General features: G+C 35.0%; 1 protein-coding gene across 12 annotated transcripts in view; it reads left to right on the top strand.

Annotated features, from left to right (window-relative positions):
• LOC117408609 (rap guanine nucleotide exchange factor 2-like) overlaps nucleotides 1-15,786 on the top strand; it is a 133,136-nt gene that overhangs the window by 47,909 nt on the left and 69,441 nt on the right. For 11 of the 12 annotated variants that reach the window (XM_034013744.3, XM_034013745.3, XM_034013750.3 and 8 more), the window contains exons 2-4: nucleotides 4,101-4,171; nucleotides 5,677-5,733; nucleotides 12,930-13,013. In XM_034013744.3, the coding sequence (XP_033869635.3) occupies nucleotides 4,101-4,171; nucleotides 5,677-5,733; nucleotides 12,930-13,013 (212 nt within the window). Of the gene's footprint in view, nucleotides 1-4,100; nucleotides 4,172-5,676; nucleotides 5,734-12,929; nucleotides 13,014-14,766; nucleotides 14,892-15,786 lie in introns of those variants that run through there. The other variant, XM_034013755.3, reaches the window with a different exon arrangement.

A 15,786-nucleotide genomic window follows, 5' to 3' on the forward strand; every position in this document is an offset into this window, starting at 1 on the left:
TTTATTTAAAACCACACCAATATAATTTCAACTTTAAATAAATACTTAAGATGTGTGAGCATTTGTTTGGCAGTCCATCCATTTTCTAGCTTCATCCAGACATAACAGGTTTAAGCTACAGTACAGTAAGTTAGTTTCAGAAAGATCCTGTATCGAGATAGTGTTTAAAAATTATCTTGGGTTTAGCCTTTTTTGTGTTGGAACCTGTGTAAGTAAATATACAGTACAAGATAAGAATGACATTTATTACTTTACTCCATGATATCTCCATAGCTGTAACACATTTTGCTTCATAAAGTCTAATAAAAACTGCGGAATATTGAATTACATACCTCTGTAGTTTTCCATATACTTAACGGAAAACGGACAGATGGAAAAACTAGCTTTTGGTATATTTTTGCGATATCATATATATATCCTAAAATTGTAGGCTATGTAAAGCTTATGGCCTTAACTGTAGGCGGTTAAGCTGGTACAGTAGCCTGGCCCTGTTCTTACCCAGTACACCGTTTTCTAATTTATGCAACAGAATGTTTCTGTTTATTTCAAATACCACTTCCCACCAATGTATTTATTTACACTGTATTTATTTATTGAATATGTGTGAACTATGAGAAGGCTGCACAGTAAAATTATGAAAGAACAGGCAGTGTTTTTACCTTTTTTTTTTTTACTATGAAATTGTAAAAATCAAGAAACCTCCAAAATAATAATAAAAAACTATACCTTTTTTAAATGAACACAAACCATAGACCTACAGTATAGTTTGTCTGCAGTCTCCTATATTTTCCTGTCATTCATTGTACAAAATTAACATTTCTTTTTAGTGATGCATAGTGTTTTTCTCAAAGGATGGGTAATTGTGTCAATTATGTCTTTTGAGTACGGAAGAGTGACAACGATTGGTTAAAATCCTCTTTTAAAGGGCTTCATTTAACGAGAGACCATGATGGAAAGATGTCTTTGTCTGGGTGAATGTGAAGTGAAATTGAAATACTCATTTGATTTCCAGCACAGAAAAAAAAAAAAAAATTCTGATACAAGTTGAATTCTCTATTCTAATATAACTCCCAAGTTTCCACAAAGGTATTGCAACTCAGAGGGTACTGAAATGTACTTATCTTTCTGAAGAAGTGGGGGAGGGGAAGACTATACTGTATGTCTTTGTCTTTTGTATTCTGTCGTGTGTAACTCAATAGGGTTTCAGTAGCTGCGGTTTAAGAAGAGATTAGAGGGATGGTGTAGATACTGCAGCTATTGTTTACCAGACTTGATAGATGTGGTAGGTTCAGTCTGCCATCTAGTGGTCTTTTTAAAAGAAACATTTATTTGCAAATTAAACTAATGTTCTGTAATATTTTAGTCTCAATGTTTATGTACAAGCTTAATACATAATATTATAAAACGGTGAATAACACAGGAGGCGGTGTGGTCCAGTGGTTCAAATCCTGGCTCAGCCACTGACTCATTGTGTGACCCTGAGCAAGTCACTTAACCTCCTTGTGCTCAGTCTTTCGGGTGAGACGTCGTTGTAAGTAACTTTGCAGCTGATGCTTAGTTCACACACCCTAGTCTCTGTAAGTCGCCTTGGATAAAGGCATCTGCTAAGTAAATTAATAATAATAATAATAATAATAATAATAATAATAATAATAATAATAATAATAATAATAATAATAATAAAAATAATAATAATAATAATAACAAAGAATGTAAAAAGTATTTTAAATTGAGTATCTTTTTGGTTTGCATTATGCCAACATATTCTGAATAAGATGGTAATCTGGATGCCGTTTAGAACATTTTGCTTGTAGATTCTTGCTCTTCGGCATAATCGCTGCAGTGTATTAAAACATAGTAGTTCAGTGCTTTTACTTTACCTGGTAAAACACACTAACCCTGCTGTCAAAAATATCCCTGGTACAGTAGGTTAAGGGGCTTTTAATAGTAGTGTCATTGTTGAACTACAACACACCTCAAATATCAACATGTTTTTCTATACATTGTTTATGCCCCATACATTTATCTCAAATGCAGTCATTTTAAAACCACTGCTTTACATTTGAAATAGGCCTCTTTCTGTTCCCAAGTTATGAAAAACAATATTTCTACTGTGTCAGCACAATTAATTTAATGGGGCCCTGTGTGTACTCAGTCAGCTTTGAAAGGTCCTTGCATGCAGTGTCATTGCTAGTAATTGATGCTCTGTTTGCACTTCGAATATTGCAAGCCGACCTGTCAAGTTTGTGTAATTTATTAATCAAAACAAAGTACTAATTAACTGAATCTTGACTGTTTACTGTAGGAAGAAGACTCAATTAGTTATCAGTGCTAATGAAACAAATACTTATCAAATGACATTCAGAGGCAGTTTAGTAGCTTAGTCTTGTAAAAAAAAAAGGCTTGTGTACAGTATAGCCTATTAAATCAAGTTTAACTCTTTCAAAATAGCAGAACTTTTTTTAAGAGAAATTCTTGGAATAACTCCACTCAACACAGCAGGCAAGTCAACTGCTCCCTTTCTTTAGTTAGCCTCTGATTTATTTTATAACTTATTTCCATACAAGACAATTATTTAATCAGCACAGTACAGTTGTCATACCCTCTGTACAGTGGTGTGGGTAAGTACTCTTAATGTAACCACAATTTTGCTGATACCTGTATTTAAAAAGAAAATGTATTTTCTTTAATGTGTCTCTGAATAAAGGTTATGGCTTGTCAGAAAGGGATTTTTCTAAAGTATTCTGTGCAGTTCTGTTGTGTCCCAGGTTTTATTAGTAGTGTGTTCAACATTTGAAAGCCAGGGGGAGATAGAGACTGGAATGCAATTGACACAGTCCTGGAGGGCCATTCATCCATTCAGCTCCAGGATTAACATGTACAGTGCTATAATTAACTGTTCCAGGGTCTGGTGGAGGTTTTTCATTAAACAATTTGGAACAGGGTTGGAACAAAGACGAGGAGTGGAAGGGCCAACTTTGGACACCATATAGAAAGAGCATAGTAGTAGAATTGCTAATGTTTGCTGCAGTACTGTACGCTACCTCTGGGTTTTAGAGAAGTATTTAGTGTTACAGTAGGTCACATGTACAGTACTGTACCACATGTATGTGTTTAATATGGCTGCACTTTGAACCTGGGAAGCAGTGAGTTTTTTCTTGTTTTGCCAGTTGGGTCTGTGATTTAAGTTTTTGATTTCTGGCTGTGTGTATTGTAATATTCAAGTATTTGTAAATTGATAGAGTACTTCCAATATATCAATACAGAGTTAGGACACGAGCATTCAGCGGTTAACAGTAGGAGGTAGTGTACTGTAGTGTTGTGACAAATGTTTTACTGGAAACATTTGAGTGTTCCTATAGTCACTGACATCAGCACTGTTGTATTATTTCTTCATTCTTTTTTTAAGAATACTAAAGTGTTTGGTGTTAAATGTGTACAGTAGGTTTCGAACGATTGCCTTGTACTCGGCCAGGAGGTTGTCACATGTGTCTTTTGGCAGACATTTCAAATGAAATGGGAAAATCAAATGAAAAGACCTCTGTTTTCAAAACAGATCTCCACTTGTCTTCCACATCTGGACACTAGACTCTGTTTTCTTAACAAAACATGCCATGGTCCTTTCATACTCCTATTCCTGACAACATAATGATGTAGTTGTGGTACACATTTGCAATGGACTAAAATTAATCGGGAATTTTTGTACCTTACAGGAAGTTTGTTCCAGTCAGCTCTCTATGTTATGTTGGATTTGAACAAATGCCCATACTGTAGATGGAGTCTACAAACACTTTATTTTAGCAAAGCATTATTTTAGATGCTTTTAAAGAACAGTCCTCAATAAAGCAACTAGTGAACACTTTAAACTTCAAATTGATAAATTCACAATAACTATATTTTATTTTTTTAATACTGATTGTTACATGTTTAATTGCTCCCACCTCCCCCAACAAAAAAAGTAAAACCCCACATTTTTTTGAAGTCCTTCCAGAAACACAATATTAATTAGGTTTTAGAGGTCTAGTGAGCCCCAGTACAAATGTTTGTGAATGTTGCAGTTTCATATTCCTAAAACCTTGGATTTTTGATTTATTTTTTAGGATTTGGAAATAGTGTATTCGTACCTACATGGAATGGAAGCCTTGTCTAACCTAAGAGAACATCAGTTAAGGTAAGAGTAAGCTCCTTATACTTCAATGTTAACATTTTAAACCAAACACAATTTCCTATGTATGCTAGCTAATCACTTTATGCAATAGTATGCCATTTTTGGTTGGCAAAAAATGAATCAAGTAATCAAGATCCCAGACACGCATTAAGCATGGAATGTATATTGTAAAATTATCATTTCAATACAGCTCCATAGAAGGAAAAACTTCTGTGTGACATAAGGTTATCCAAAGGTTAAATATTTTGCAGTGCAGTAGCTGTAAAAACAATCCTGTAATAGTTTAAGTAACCCCCAAGTGCTGATTAACTTGCTGTTTTTTGTCAAGTTGATTTACTTAGTATGGAATGGGAGTTGCAAAAGATGAACTCCTTCAGCCCTCTGGATTGAAAAATGTTTGTCCTAGGGTCACAGAGTTATAAACAGAAGCTTTTAAGTTTCATCAACAGCAGGACTGCTTATTTATTGCTTATCAAACTGCCAAACGAAACATGGCAAAGAACAGTGACTGATCAGAGTCTGCAGTCAGTCATGTGACAGGACAGTAGGTCGCTGGCTGAAGTTCCCATTCTTTTTGGTAAAGGCCTGGAATTGAATGGAATGCTATTTTATTTCTTATATCATTCTGTATTGTGGTGTCATGCATTTTCTTCTATCCTGAGACTATAGTATGTCAAAGGGTTTGACCCCCTTGTGCCCTTACATAATTCTTTGACTGTACAGAGTGCACAAGAAAGTCTCCGAGAGGCTGAAAATGACGAAATAGCAGTTCTCATTGCCGATGAAACAAAAGCAACCCAGTACAAAACACCACTGAAGGGCTGGGAGTGCATCTTCTCTTGCTTTCATCTTAAGACATGGTTTACTCTCCTGACCCAATTTACTATTCCATCATCAATATCTTTAACTGAAATTCATATAATATCGATCATATTAAACCACCAATCTCTTTCCTACTGTTCACCTGAAGAAGAGAACTTTGAGTTCTTGAAAGCTTGTGATTAATTATTGTTTAGTTAGTCCAATAAAAGGAATCACATTTCCTTCTCTTTGTCGATCATATTATATTAAGGAAGTTAAGGTTCTAGAGTCAAATAATTAAATATAAAGGGTCAATACATTGTCTAGTCTGCTCTCCAGTCTATAACCCCCCCCCCCCCCCCCCCATACAATATGAATAATATATGAATAAGCAGTCACAAATATTCAGTCGCCTTGGTATAATTGAAGGTTTCAGTTTATTTATTTTTTTATATAAAATGTATTTGTAACCTTTGATAAATTTACTTTGCCATTCCTTGTACATTATCTACCATATACTGTACTACTTTGCTTCTGCATATGAAGATACAAAAAAAAAGAATTATAATAATAAGAATAAAAAAACACCTGAATATTGGTTTTGTAAGGAATTCACAGGCTATAGATACTGGTTGCAATTTAACATTGCACATATATCAGAGAAATATCATTAAACATGTTGTTTTTTCCCCCTTCTATTTCTGCAGGTTAATGTGTGAAACTGTAAGATATGAAAGACATGAAGCAAACGAAGTGCTATACTAGTAAGTGTATCTGACATTATATTTCACTTTCAGGTATTATAACTGGGCACCATCTAGTCTTTTGGGATGATGATAATATGTAGGTTGACTTCTACAAGATAGCTGGTTTTGTACTAGTGCTGCATAGTGCTCCTTGATTTTTGAGTTAAAGTGCCAGTGTGACAGGATTCATCATGTCAAGTGTAGCTTTTGAAAACAACTGACAACACTGCTACCAACCGCTTAATGCACATCAGATTATGCTCTGGCAAGTGCAGGTGAATCTGGAATTAAAGGCAGGGGTGCCACTATTCATTTATGATTTAATCTGTCACTTTGCCTTTTGCTTAGTTTTGGAGAGACTCTGCAGACCCAGGAAACTCCTCTGGCATTTCTGCTGACACCTTAGGTCAACATAAAAGACGGGATTGTCTATATCCTGTTTTCAAAAAGTAAAACAAAACAGGATTGTCTTTTTTGAAAGGGATGCACACCTAAAAGCAAACAAACATAATAAACAGGAAATTCGACTTAAATAATTTGATATATTTATCTATCGATCATCTGTGCTCACAAGGTACCAAACACTATTTACATGCTGCATTAAGCACTATTGGGATTATTGTGAGATGCGCACATGCGTATTGTGTTTCTTTGCATTTTTTTTTTCATGCGATTACTTACACTGTTATTAATGTATTTAAAATGTGAACTTTCGGTATTATCTCAAAATAATGCAACATTCAGCATGCCACTGAATACTTTTAGATGTGCCGTGCATTAGAGAAGATTACATTACTTCCAGATTAGCTAGTCTGCTCAGTGAAGTACAGTATATAAATACCAGTATTTCAGTTTTGAGGTTGCTGATGATGGCATGGAATAGTAAAACAATATAACAAGACCTAAGATACAAAGTTAAAGTAAGCTATTGCTTTTCTTATGTAAATATCTGTTAACATCTATAATGTATGCTTCATGTTACATTTGTGTTATTGTAGTTTTCTATGTTTTGGAAGACTTCGATATTATCGACTATCTAAATACGTGCGTGTACAATGAAATTGTTTTCCTTTTAATTTTCCTCCTTTCTTTCTCAGTGAATTTAATTAAGCTATTTTACAACATGAACTTAAGTCAGTAATTAATTTCCACTAATTTGTAATTTTCAGATTGTCATCTATTATAATCCACTGTAAACATTTTTTTTAAGATGTGAAAGTAGACAGTAAATAGTACTCTACCTCACTTTACTACGATACTGTATGACTCAAGTTAATGACCTCCTAGGTATTTCAAAGTTGCAGGGCACTGATCTGTGTTAAATTTATTATTGCAAATACCATTTTGTTTTATTTTAATTTATTACAGTATTGACTCCAGTTTCTACATTCAATGCATTCCTGACACAATGCCTCCTTTATAATTATGGAAGAGAGCAGCGTGTCCTTTTCCCATTAATTTAAGCTTTTTTAAATGTCCATGACTTTCTCTTGAAAAAAAGAGTGGGGCCTATGTCTTTCAAAGATTATTTGAAAACAATAAATCATAGTGAGAGAATTAATCACTTTTTTCTATAATATGAATTAAATATTAATTTCCGTTGTAGTCACTGTAGTAGATATATTTGGCTATAAAACCCTATGCAACTATGCATTTCCCTCCTACACTTTCAGTTCCAATGAAAAAAGATTTTAAATTAGTGTGATGCACGCTCCACGTATTGATCCTTTTACTGAGTAACAAAAATGTTAAGCAGGTAGCAGTTCCTCAAACAAATGAACGGGACAATATTTACATATGAGGAGAAAGTATGTTCCCAAATATTCTTTGTAGAAAAATTGAACACACTTGCTTTTAACATATTTCAGTGATTTTAGCATATTTTAGTGATTTTAACTAAAATATTGCACTGTGAATTTCACAAGATAGCAAACGTTTTCTAAACATACAGTATAGTAGTTGCCGTCTTATCTCATCTGTACTCAAAAGGAACCTGTACTATATCAACAGTAAAAAATAGTATCGCATTAAAATTGTCTTTAAAGTATAGTCTACATAAAACAAATACTGTGTTGCAAAATACATTGGGGTAGACAAATTAAGTTGAAGTACCATTGTAACAAAAGTCCAGTAGATAAAAGGATTGAACAGGATTGACAAAACTGATCTAATAATCTGAGCAGGCTCCTTTGACTATTGATTATGTCATGTCCTTTTTACTTTTACAACACTAGTCTCCTTTAGAAAATGAATGTTTTACATTTCCAATGGATACACAGTATGTTTGATCCCTTTGTGTAAAATTCACTTCAGTTGTGTATAAAACCTCCGGCCTCTCATCTTTTGAACTAGAGATGTACCAATGACAATCAAGTCTGCCAGTGCTCACATGAGACACCTTTCTGGTCTGATTGAAAGAAGACACTTAGCAGTTCAACCCTATCCCCCCAAAAAATATTCTGTAGTCACAACCAGGCACATACATCATTCTGATTTCCTGTACTGTTTCCTGATTAAAAAACGATTCCATATATACATATTTTTATATCAAATGTGGCAGGTTGGAGAGTAAAATGAAAATGTTTAAATTTGAAAAAAGTGCAACAAAACAATTTTCTGCCATACGCTTTTTTCTAAACATCGAGGCAACTGAACACAGTTCTCATAACTAAGAAGTGTATCAAATCCCCTTTACCTTTAGTTATATGTGAAGTAGAAATAATAACTGTAACAAACCAGTATTTATTATTGTGAGGAAACAACTTTTTTAAAATGTTGTTTTTTTTTTTTTTGTTTTTTTTTAAGGGGAGTTTTATGTAAATATTTTTTTAAACCAATTTAAATCATATAGCCAATAATAGCTAATTATTTTTAGGCTCAGCTCACTGCTACCACCCCCCGCTGACTCGGGAGGGGCGAAGACGAACACACGCTTTCCTCCGAAGCGTGTGCTGTCAGCCAACCGCTTCCTTTACACACTGCAAGCTCACCATGCAGCCACCTCCGAGCTACACCGTGGCCGATCTAATATCAATACATATATTGGCGTAAAATGGTATATCTGTATTGCCTGAAACACACTCTTGTCTAGCTCCCAACAAAAAAATAGCCATTTACCTTGGCTTTCTTATGTTGCCTTGAATTAAAGGCACCAGTCTGTCCATTACTTTCCGCAAGCACAGAATTTGTCTCGAAAGCACAACAAAAAACATAGAGAACCTGACATCACCCACATTTTTAGTCAATGCATTTGGTCATGATTTTGCTAACGCCACCCAAACACTTTGCTTTCGACACAGACAAGTACTGTACATGGGTTACTCAAGGTGAACAGAGGGCTTTATCCAGAGCACAGTGTATCCCTTCTGGACCGGCAGCAGTTTGTTTTTTTCTCCTGTTTCGGTAGAGATTTAAAAGTCTTTTCTAGCCTGGATTTTTTTTTTGTTTTGCTTTGTTTTGTTTTTTTTGTTTACTTTAGTAAAGATGCTTATGGATAAAATGATCAGTCATAGTGTAAAATTGTGAAATAACGATACATACTAATATAAATTGTTTGAAATTACATTTTTTTTTTTTTTTTTTTTTTGTCCACTGCAATATTTGATGACCGGAATATCCTTTTCACATTTTAAGATAATAAGATGCTAAATATTGTAGAGCAGTCAGCTAAAGAATTTGTGTATTTTTTATTAATCCCCCATCTTTGGGCCCAGGGACATTTTGCTTAGTGCTCTCTATCATACATCATGGTTTTGAAACCCAATTTTTGTATTGGGAATAGAAATGGAATACATGATGCTTAACAAATGTTTAAGAAATGACTATTTAAGTGAATTCATATTGCATCTAATTTGCATACAAGGTTCAGTAGTTCAGAACTCAAATGCCTCACTGCAGAGACCATTTTAGAAAATCAATTTTAAGACTTAAACACCTCCAGAATAACATTTCTGAAGTGCTCCTCACTACTGGAGTTACAGTAACATTCAGATGTATTTATATATATATATATATATATATATATATATATATATATATATATATATATATATATATATATATATATATATTTTTTTTTTTTTTTTTAGGAAAGTAGTATCTTATCATTGCTTTTACCCCCACCACATGTGCTCTTTCCTTTGTCCTTTCTTCACCACCACTAAAATTAACACTGCAGACAATGAACTGTGCACTTCACACAAAATTATTTATTTATTTATTTTTTGTGCTGTTAACGTTTTTTTATGCTAAACTTGTCCTGTAGAATTCAACTACCTGTACTTCATTGTAGTGTTCAAAAATGATAAGAAGGAACCCTGGCTTTTGGGAAATAGTGGGTGTTCACATTCATTTTAATTAGAAAGATTAACACATTGCTTTCATTAAAGAAATGTTGCTGCAGCCTCAATGGCATTATATGCTTGAAGAGTAGTTTCATTATTACATAGATTTGTTCCATGTAAAAATAAATGTGGAAAAAGAGGAAGCCTAAAGCTTTCAGAACACTGGGGCAGTAAGTGAAACTAGGGATTGTAAAGCAGATGCACTACGGTAGGAATGTACCGAGTTCGACATTTTGCAGATAGTCCTTTTAGCCCTGACTTCAACCCAGACTGCTGCCACACAACTCTGTCCTTTTAAAAAGCAATGTCTCTAATAATTGAAAAATAATCAATAATGTGAAATTGCCTGCAGTGGTGAGAAGAACAATCTTTTCATTTTATAAATGTCGGCAAAAGATTACTTTATTCTAATTTCCCTTGAGAAAGCCTAGGGGGACCCCATGCGTCTAGTTCTGTACTGGCATAGGGCATTAAGGAGGGTTCTTTTTAAGGCTGGATCATTTTACTGTGTTTTCTTTTCACCGTTCAGTCATATTAATAATATGTATTTGTCATATATAGACTTTATACTAATACATTTTTGTTTTGTATATATTGGTATGCATAAGCAAACCAAGCTAGATTATTTTTTACAGCTGTATGCACTGTTTTCTATTGGGGGACTTTTGCCAAAAAGAGGTCACGTTCAATAAGTAAACCAACTAGTGGAAACTTCACAGAAAGTAGGTCTGTGGAAGTAGAGCACTTTGTAGTGCTGCTTTTTGCTTATCTGATACCTCAACACATTTTCTGGCAGCCACTCTCCAGCATTTTAATAATTCACACTGGTCACACAGCAGGTCGGCGCTCTCGCTTTTTCTCGGTCCCCAAAGGTGTGCTATAAGTTGTCGGAGCCAATCACTTGGTAACGTTGCGCTGGTCTCCTGCCAGCTCTGCACTGCAGCAAAACAGGGCCTTTTGTCTGTTTATCTATCTTTCTGTGAAGAGCATTTCCAAGCACAGCTGTAGCTCTACAGCCAGCTTCTGACCTTGCAATGCAGTTACAATAAAGAACTTTGAAGCTTGTATCACATGAATATTCATGTCAAAATGCAGACCAGTAAAGATTCTGTAAATTTGAATAATCTATTACCATTTACAGTATGTAGTGTGCAACAAGATTTATATTTACATTGATTTAAATTGCCACATTTAACCCTATTCAATTTGAGACCTAATGTGATCTGCATTAGTTGATTTAATGTTATGTTTTGCATAACTGTCCACCCATAAAATGTGAATAATTTCTGTAAATATTGAATTTTAAGTAGTCGGACATATTATTTATTTACCCTGCCCTTATTGAATACATATATGTAAATAGCCACATTAATAAAATATTATTGAGGTACTTACTGTATTATAGTTAACAGTCTGCACACACAAGTTGTATACCAGTTAGAAGATAAGATACTTTTGGAGGAAAATTACTGAACTGAAAAAGTGTAGCTTCAGCTTTTAAAAGGGTTGTAAAACATATAGTCATTCTTGCATCCTTCACTGATATTCTACACTAAATTATCTAGGTTCTCTGCTTAAACCAAATGGCTCCCATGGGAGTTCTGGCGGCAATGCATATTTGATAAACATTTCTAAGGCTTGGTGGAAAAAGACTGACCCAGTTGAATTGAATAAGCATTTCCTACTCCCATTTTCTGCTACAAATACATCCTCTCATCCTAACCTGTAATTAATATTTCATTTTAGCTGGGGGCAGACAGGAGTAATAAAACGAAAATTGAAGACAGCACGAGCAGGGGTGGATTTTGCAGTCGGGTGTGCAATGCAGGCTAGATATTTCTCGCAACAATTAACTGCTAAGACGCTGGGTCATCTCATTAACTAACTGTAGAGGGTTTAATGAGAGGAGACACTGGCTTCCCTGTAGCCACAAAACGAATGCTTACAAATTGACCTGCAAGATGCAGAGGATTCAGTGAAAGGATATAGATGTCTCATGGACTTTGTATTACCCTTGGCTTGGTATACGCCATTGTAATATAAACGGGCACTCCCTGAACCCTGTGTCTCTTGTAAAAGAGCTATACATGCTGTAATAACTTTCCAGGGCAGGCTTTTATATCTGGATTCATAGTGTGTTTTATTCCAATGAATGGTTTATTTAGCTATGTAATTCCAGTGAATGTTTTTTTTTTTTGCTAATACATGAAAAAATAAGTTTATTGGTCTGTAATAAAGGCGGTAAAACTCTCCTCACCACCCTCCCATCTGCACAAAAAAAACCCCACAACGAATGCTGCTGTTTTTTTTTCTATTCAAATCTATTTTTCCGAACTGAAAGATACAAAACTCTTAAACACTTAACCTGAACTCTTAGGCCTAACCTTTTACATGACTGTCTGATCTTGGGTTGAATCCTTCAAATGAACAAAATGTTTATTTTTTAAATGTGTGGTACAAACTGGAAGTGTACTTCAGTGATCTGAAATGTAATCTTCAAGTATGGTTTCATTAACAAAGCTCAAGAAAGAGATGTTACTTACAAGCCCTCCAAGAACAATTGCACAGAGTTTTTGTTTAAATGCTGCTAAATGAACTTCTGCATTGCTCCCAGCAGTTTTCAACAGCTGTAGTAAAAGCACAGAACATGTAGCCAATAATATTTGTGCTACAGAGTTCAGAGCTGGACAAAATTACACATATTTCCCACAACCTACTCTGTGTTTGCCATTTTCAGCTTCATCCTACTCTGGGAACTGCATTGTTTGTGAATGGTCATACTGTTTCCTGCTGTCTCTTGTGATGTTATTTTTATTATTATTTCTCTGATTTTCTTTGTGTGTTTCTCATTATTTTTCCCTTCCATTCCAGCCCTGATGACATTGGTACCTGTTGGTATATCCTGCTGTCTGGTTCAGTATTCATCAAAGAATCCATGTTTTTGCCAAGAAGCAGGTATGTCGGCTGAATATAAGTCTGCATGCAAATGAAAATGGAAGAATGTCGCCTTCTTGTTTTCCCCTATAAATGTTTTCACCTGTAGTAAACATGAAGGATTTGTTAGTGGATAACTGTACAGTATATTTATTTTACCTCTAGGTCACAGGTTATATTTCAAGCAGCCCTAAATGACAATGAACAATGGTAGTTCAGAGGTTGGTTACTACAAGTCATGTACTGTAGGTCTTTGCCCTTCCCATCATAACTGACATACTGGTCAATTATTGAGGGACTCGAGGCCACTGTGAATTAACTACTCCTTCCCGCACTCATGGAAGTAGTTTCTCTGGTGCAGAATTTAGGCAGTTTTTTAGGAACACACAAATGGTCTAGAATCTATGGCTTATTGGGACAATTAAATAAAATAATAATGGCTTGTTGAGATTTAAAATAAATCATTTTAGGGTCAAGCATTTATGTCAATCACAAGATATATATTTTTAAATGACATTTTCTTTTTCATGAGCTGGTTTAAGAATCTACTCTCTGGACGAGTAAAGAATGTTTCCAGTGATAATGTAAACTGTAACAAGAATTGGCAAATACTGAATCTTGAAGATAAGTTAATCCTTTTCAGAATGACACCATGAAAACAGAAGTCTATGGTGTAACGTGAATGATGGGAACAAGCAGTAGAGTTCTGAAATCTTAGTTGGCAGTACATTACAGAATTTTGCTTGTATTGTTTGCTCGTTAAACTTTTGAGAATAGAATTGCTCAGAGGGTAAAACCATGGATTTACCCTCTTTATAATTCAGCATTTAGAAGCTGACACTGCTGAAAAGATGGTTTTGTTACGCGGCTGGGAATGTAAAATGAGTTCAACCCTTGTTGAAGGCAATGACTAACCAAATTGACTCCTGGGATCAGGTTTTAACAAGAGAAAATGGGAATAGTAAGTGTCAAGTTGTAGGCCACGTTTTAAAACAGAATACATTTAATGGTACTGTATACAGTAAAGTGTTGCTAAACATTTACAGTTTATTGTAAATTAGGTATTATGCTACCTTTTTGCTTTCATCCTTCATAATTTAAGTTAATTAAATTAACTTACCATCCCCAATGGCAAAGGTTTGGAGGACAGAGTTTACTAAATAAGGTAGGGTGAGCAGTGGGGTTAAAATGGATTACCATACACTTTTTATTGTGCTGATAAATTCAACTAATTAATCATTTTCTCGATCTGGATTTGACAGTACGTACTTCTCTACAATAAAGTATAAAGTGTAGAAATGTCTGTTTGTTGTTAAACTCTTCCTCCTATTTAAATATTATGCAGTCACAGTTTTGAAAAGATTGGACTTTTGCTAAAGTGTACTGTAAATGCATTTTATTCCATACCACACTTGTTTGTTCAGTAAAAAGGAAGAAAACAAATAACAAAAAAAACTTTACAAAATGAGTCTACTGTACCCTTGATTGATTCCTGCGTATCAGTTTGTCTGACCTTGGGGTAGGTCGGGTGTAAACAATCTGACTGCTTTGATATGTTTAGTATCGGGAATGATTGGCTGCTTAATAGATGGGATTGATAAAGAACAGCTGTTGGGCTGCTGCTCGGGACTCAGGGCTGGTATGCGGAAGCAGTGCACAAGGTCACAGTATGCTGCACACATATCTGCAGCCAGTAGAGGTGGTTGGGTCACCCTGACAGGAAATGAGCCTTCCACAGGAGGAATGTTGGCTCTCCTCTCCATGTCCATGCAGAGAAGTATACAACAGCAGAAGTGTGATCTGATTCAGAGAGCAAACAGACACACGCAAAATGGTTCTTGCCAAAGGAGCTTTTGGGTGAAGAACACTGCTGCTCGGATTTTAAAGGACAAGGAACAGGTCAGACACACACTGGTTTTGCTATTTCTGTTCTTGCTTGAAAAGTTTTAGAGCCCAGGCAAGTTTTGTTTGTGACTGATTCTGCAGTCCTTGTGAGAACTGCTTGCAGAGACCACATACTACAATAGCACTAGCAGTTTGTATAAAGCAATTGAAATTCAGTGTTGCAGTAACATTGATTTGAGCAACTTGATTCTATTTGTGATCATTTTGAATTGTATATAGAGGCAGTAGGTTTGAGCTGTAGTACTATAGAATTAGGCCATTTTGCTGTTTAAAAACGTTGTGTTTCAAACAGGCGTGTTTGATCAGAACATCATTGCTGTTTTTCTGTGTGTGATTGTCTATAGTATAGTGCTAAATAACTTCCTCAAAAATTCAGTACTTGGGATTTCTGGTTCCCCCCAAGTTGTGTACTTTTGTGTTAACTGTATACAGGAAACTTGGTTTTAATTAAATGTTTGTTTTACTCGACTTATTTCTTTTAAGTGTTCTCATTCCTTAAAAAACACGCAACACCTGAAGAGTAGCCTACAGTACTTGTTGTAGTTTAGAGCTCTCAAAAAAAAAAATGTTATACTCTAACTCTCATTTTTATTTGTAAATCCTTACTCCAATCTGGTACCACTGTTACAGTATCTTCTGATTCTGTTCAAAGTTATGAAATATTTAATAATAGTGTTTAGGATGATGCAGAGAGTATTCTGTGTGTACTACAGTCACACGGAATAGTTTGCAGCATGTTCAGTTACTAATAAAAGCTTTTGATCCGTTCATCTAGTTCGTGTGTTTTAGTTTTTCGGGTTATGTTTTGCGAGTGCTTTTGCATACAGTAGTTAGCAGGGAGGTGAAGCGTATTTTCTTCAAACATAACAGGATTGTAAAACTAGTAAAC

Source organism: Acipenser ruthenus, chromosome 2, assembly GCF_902713425.1.
Source record: "Acipenser ruthenus chromosome 2, fAciRut3.2 maternal haplotype, whole genome shotgun sequence".
Taxonomy (NCBI): Eukaryota; Metazoa; Chordata; class Actinopteri; order Acipenseriformes; family Acipenseridae; genus Acipenser; species Acipenser ruthenus.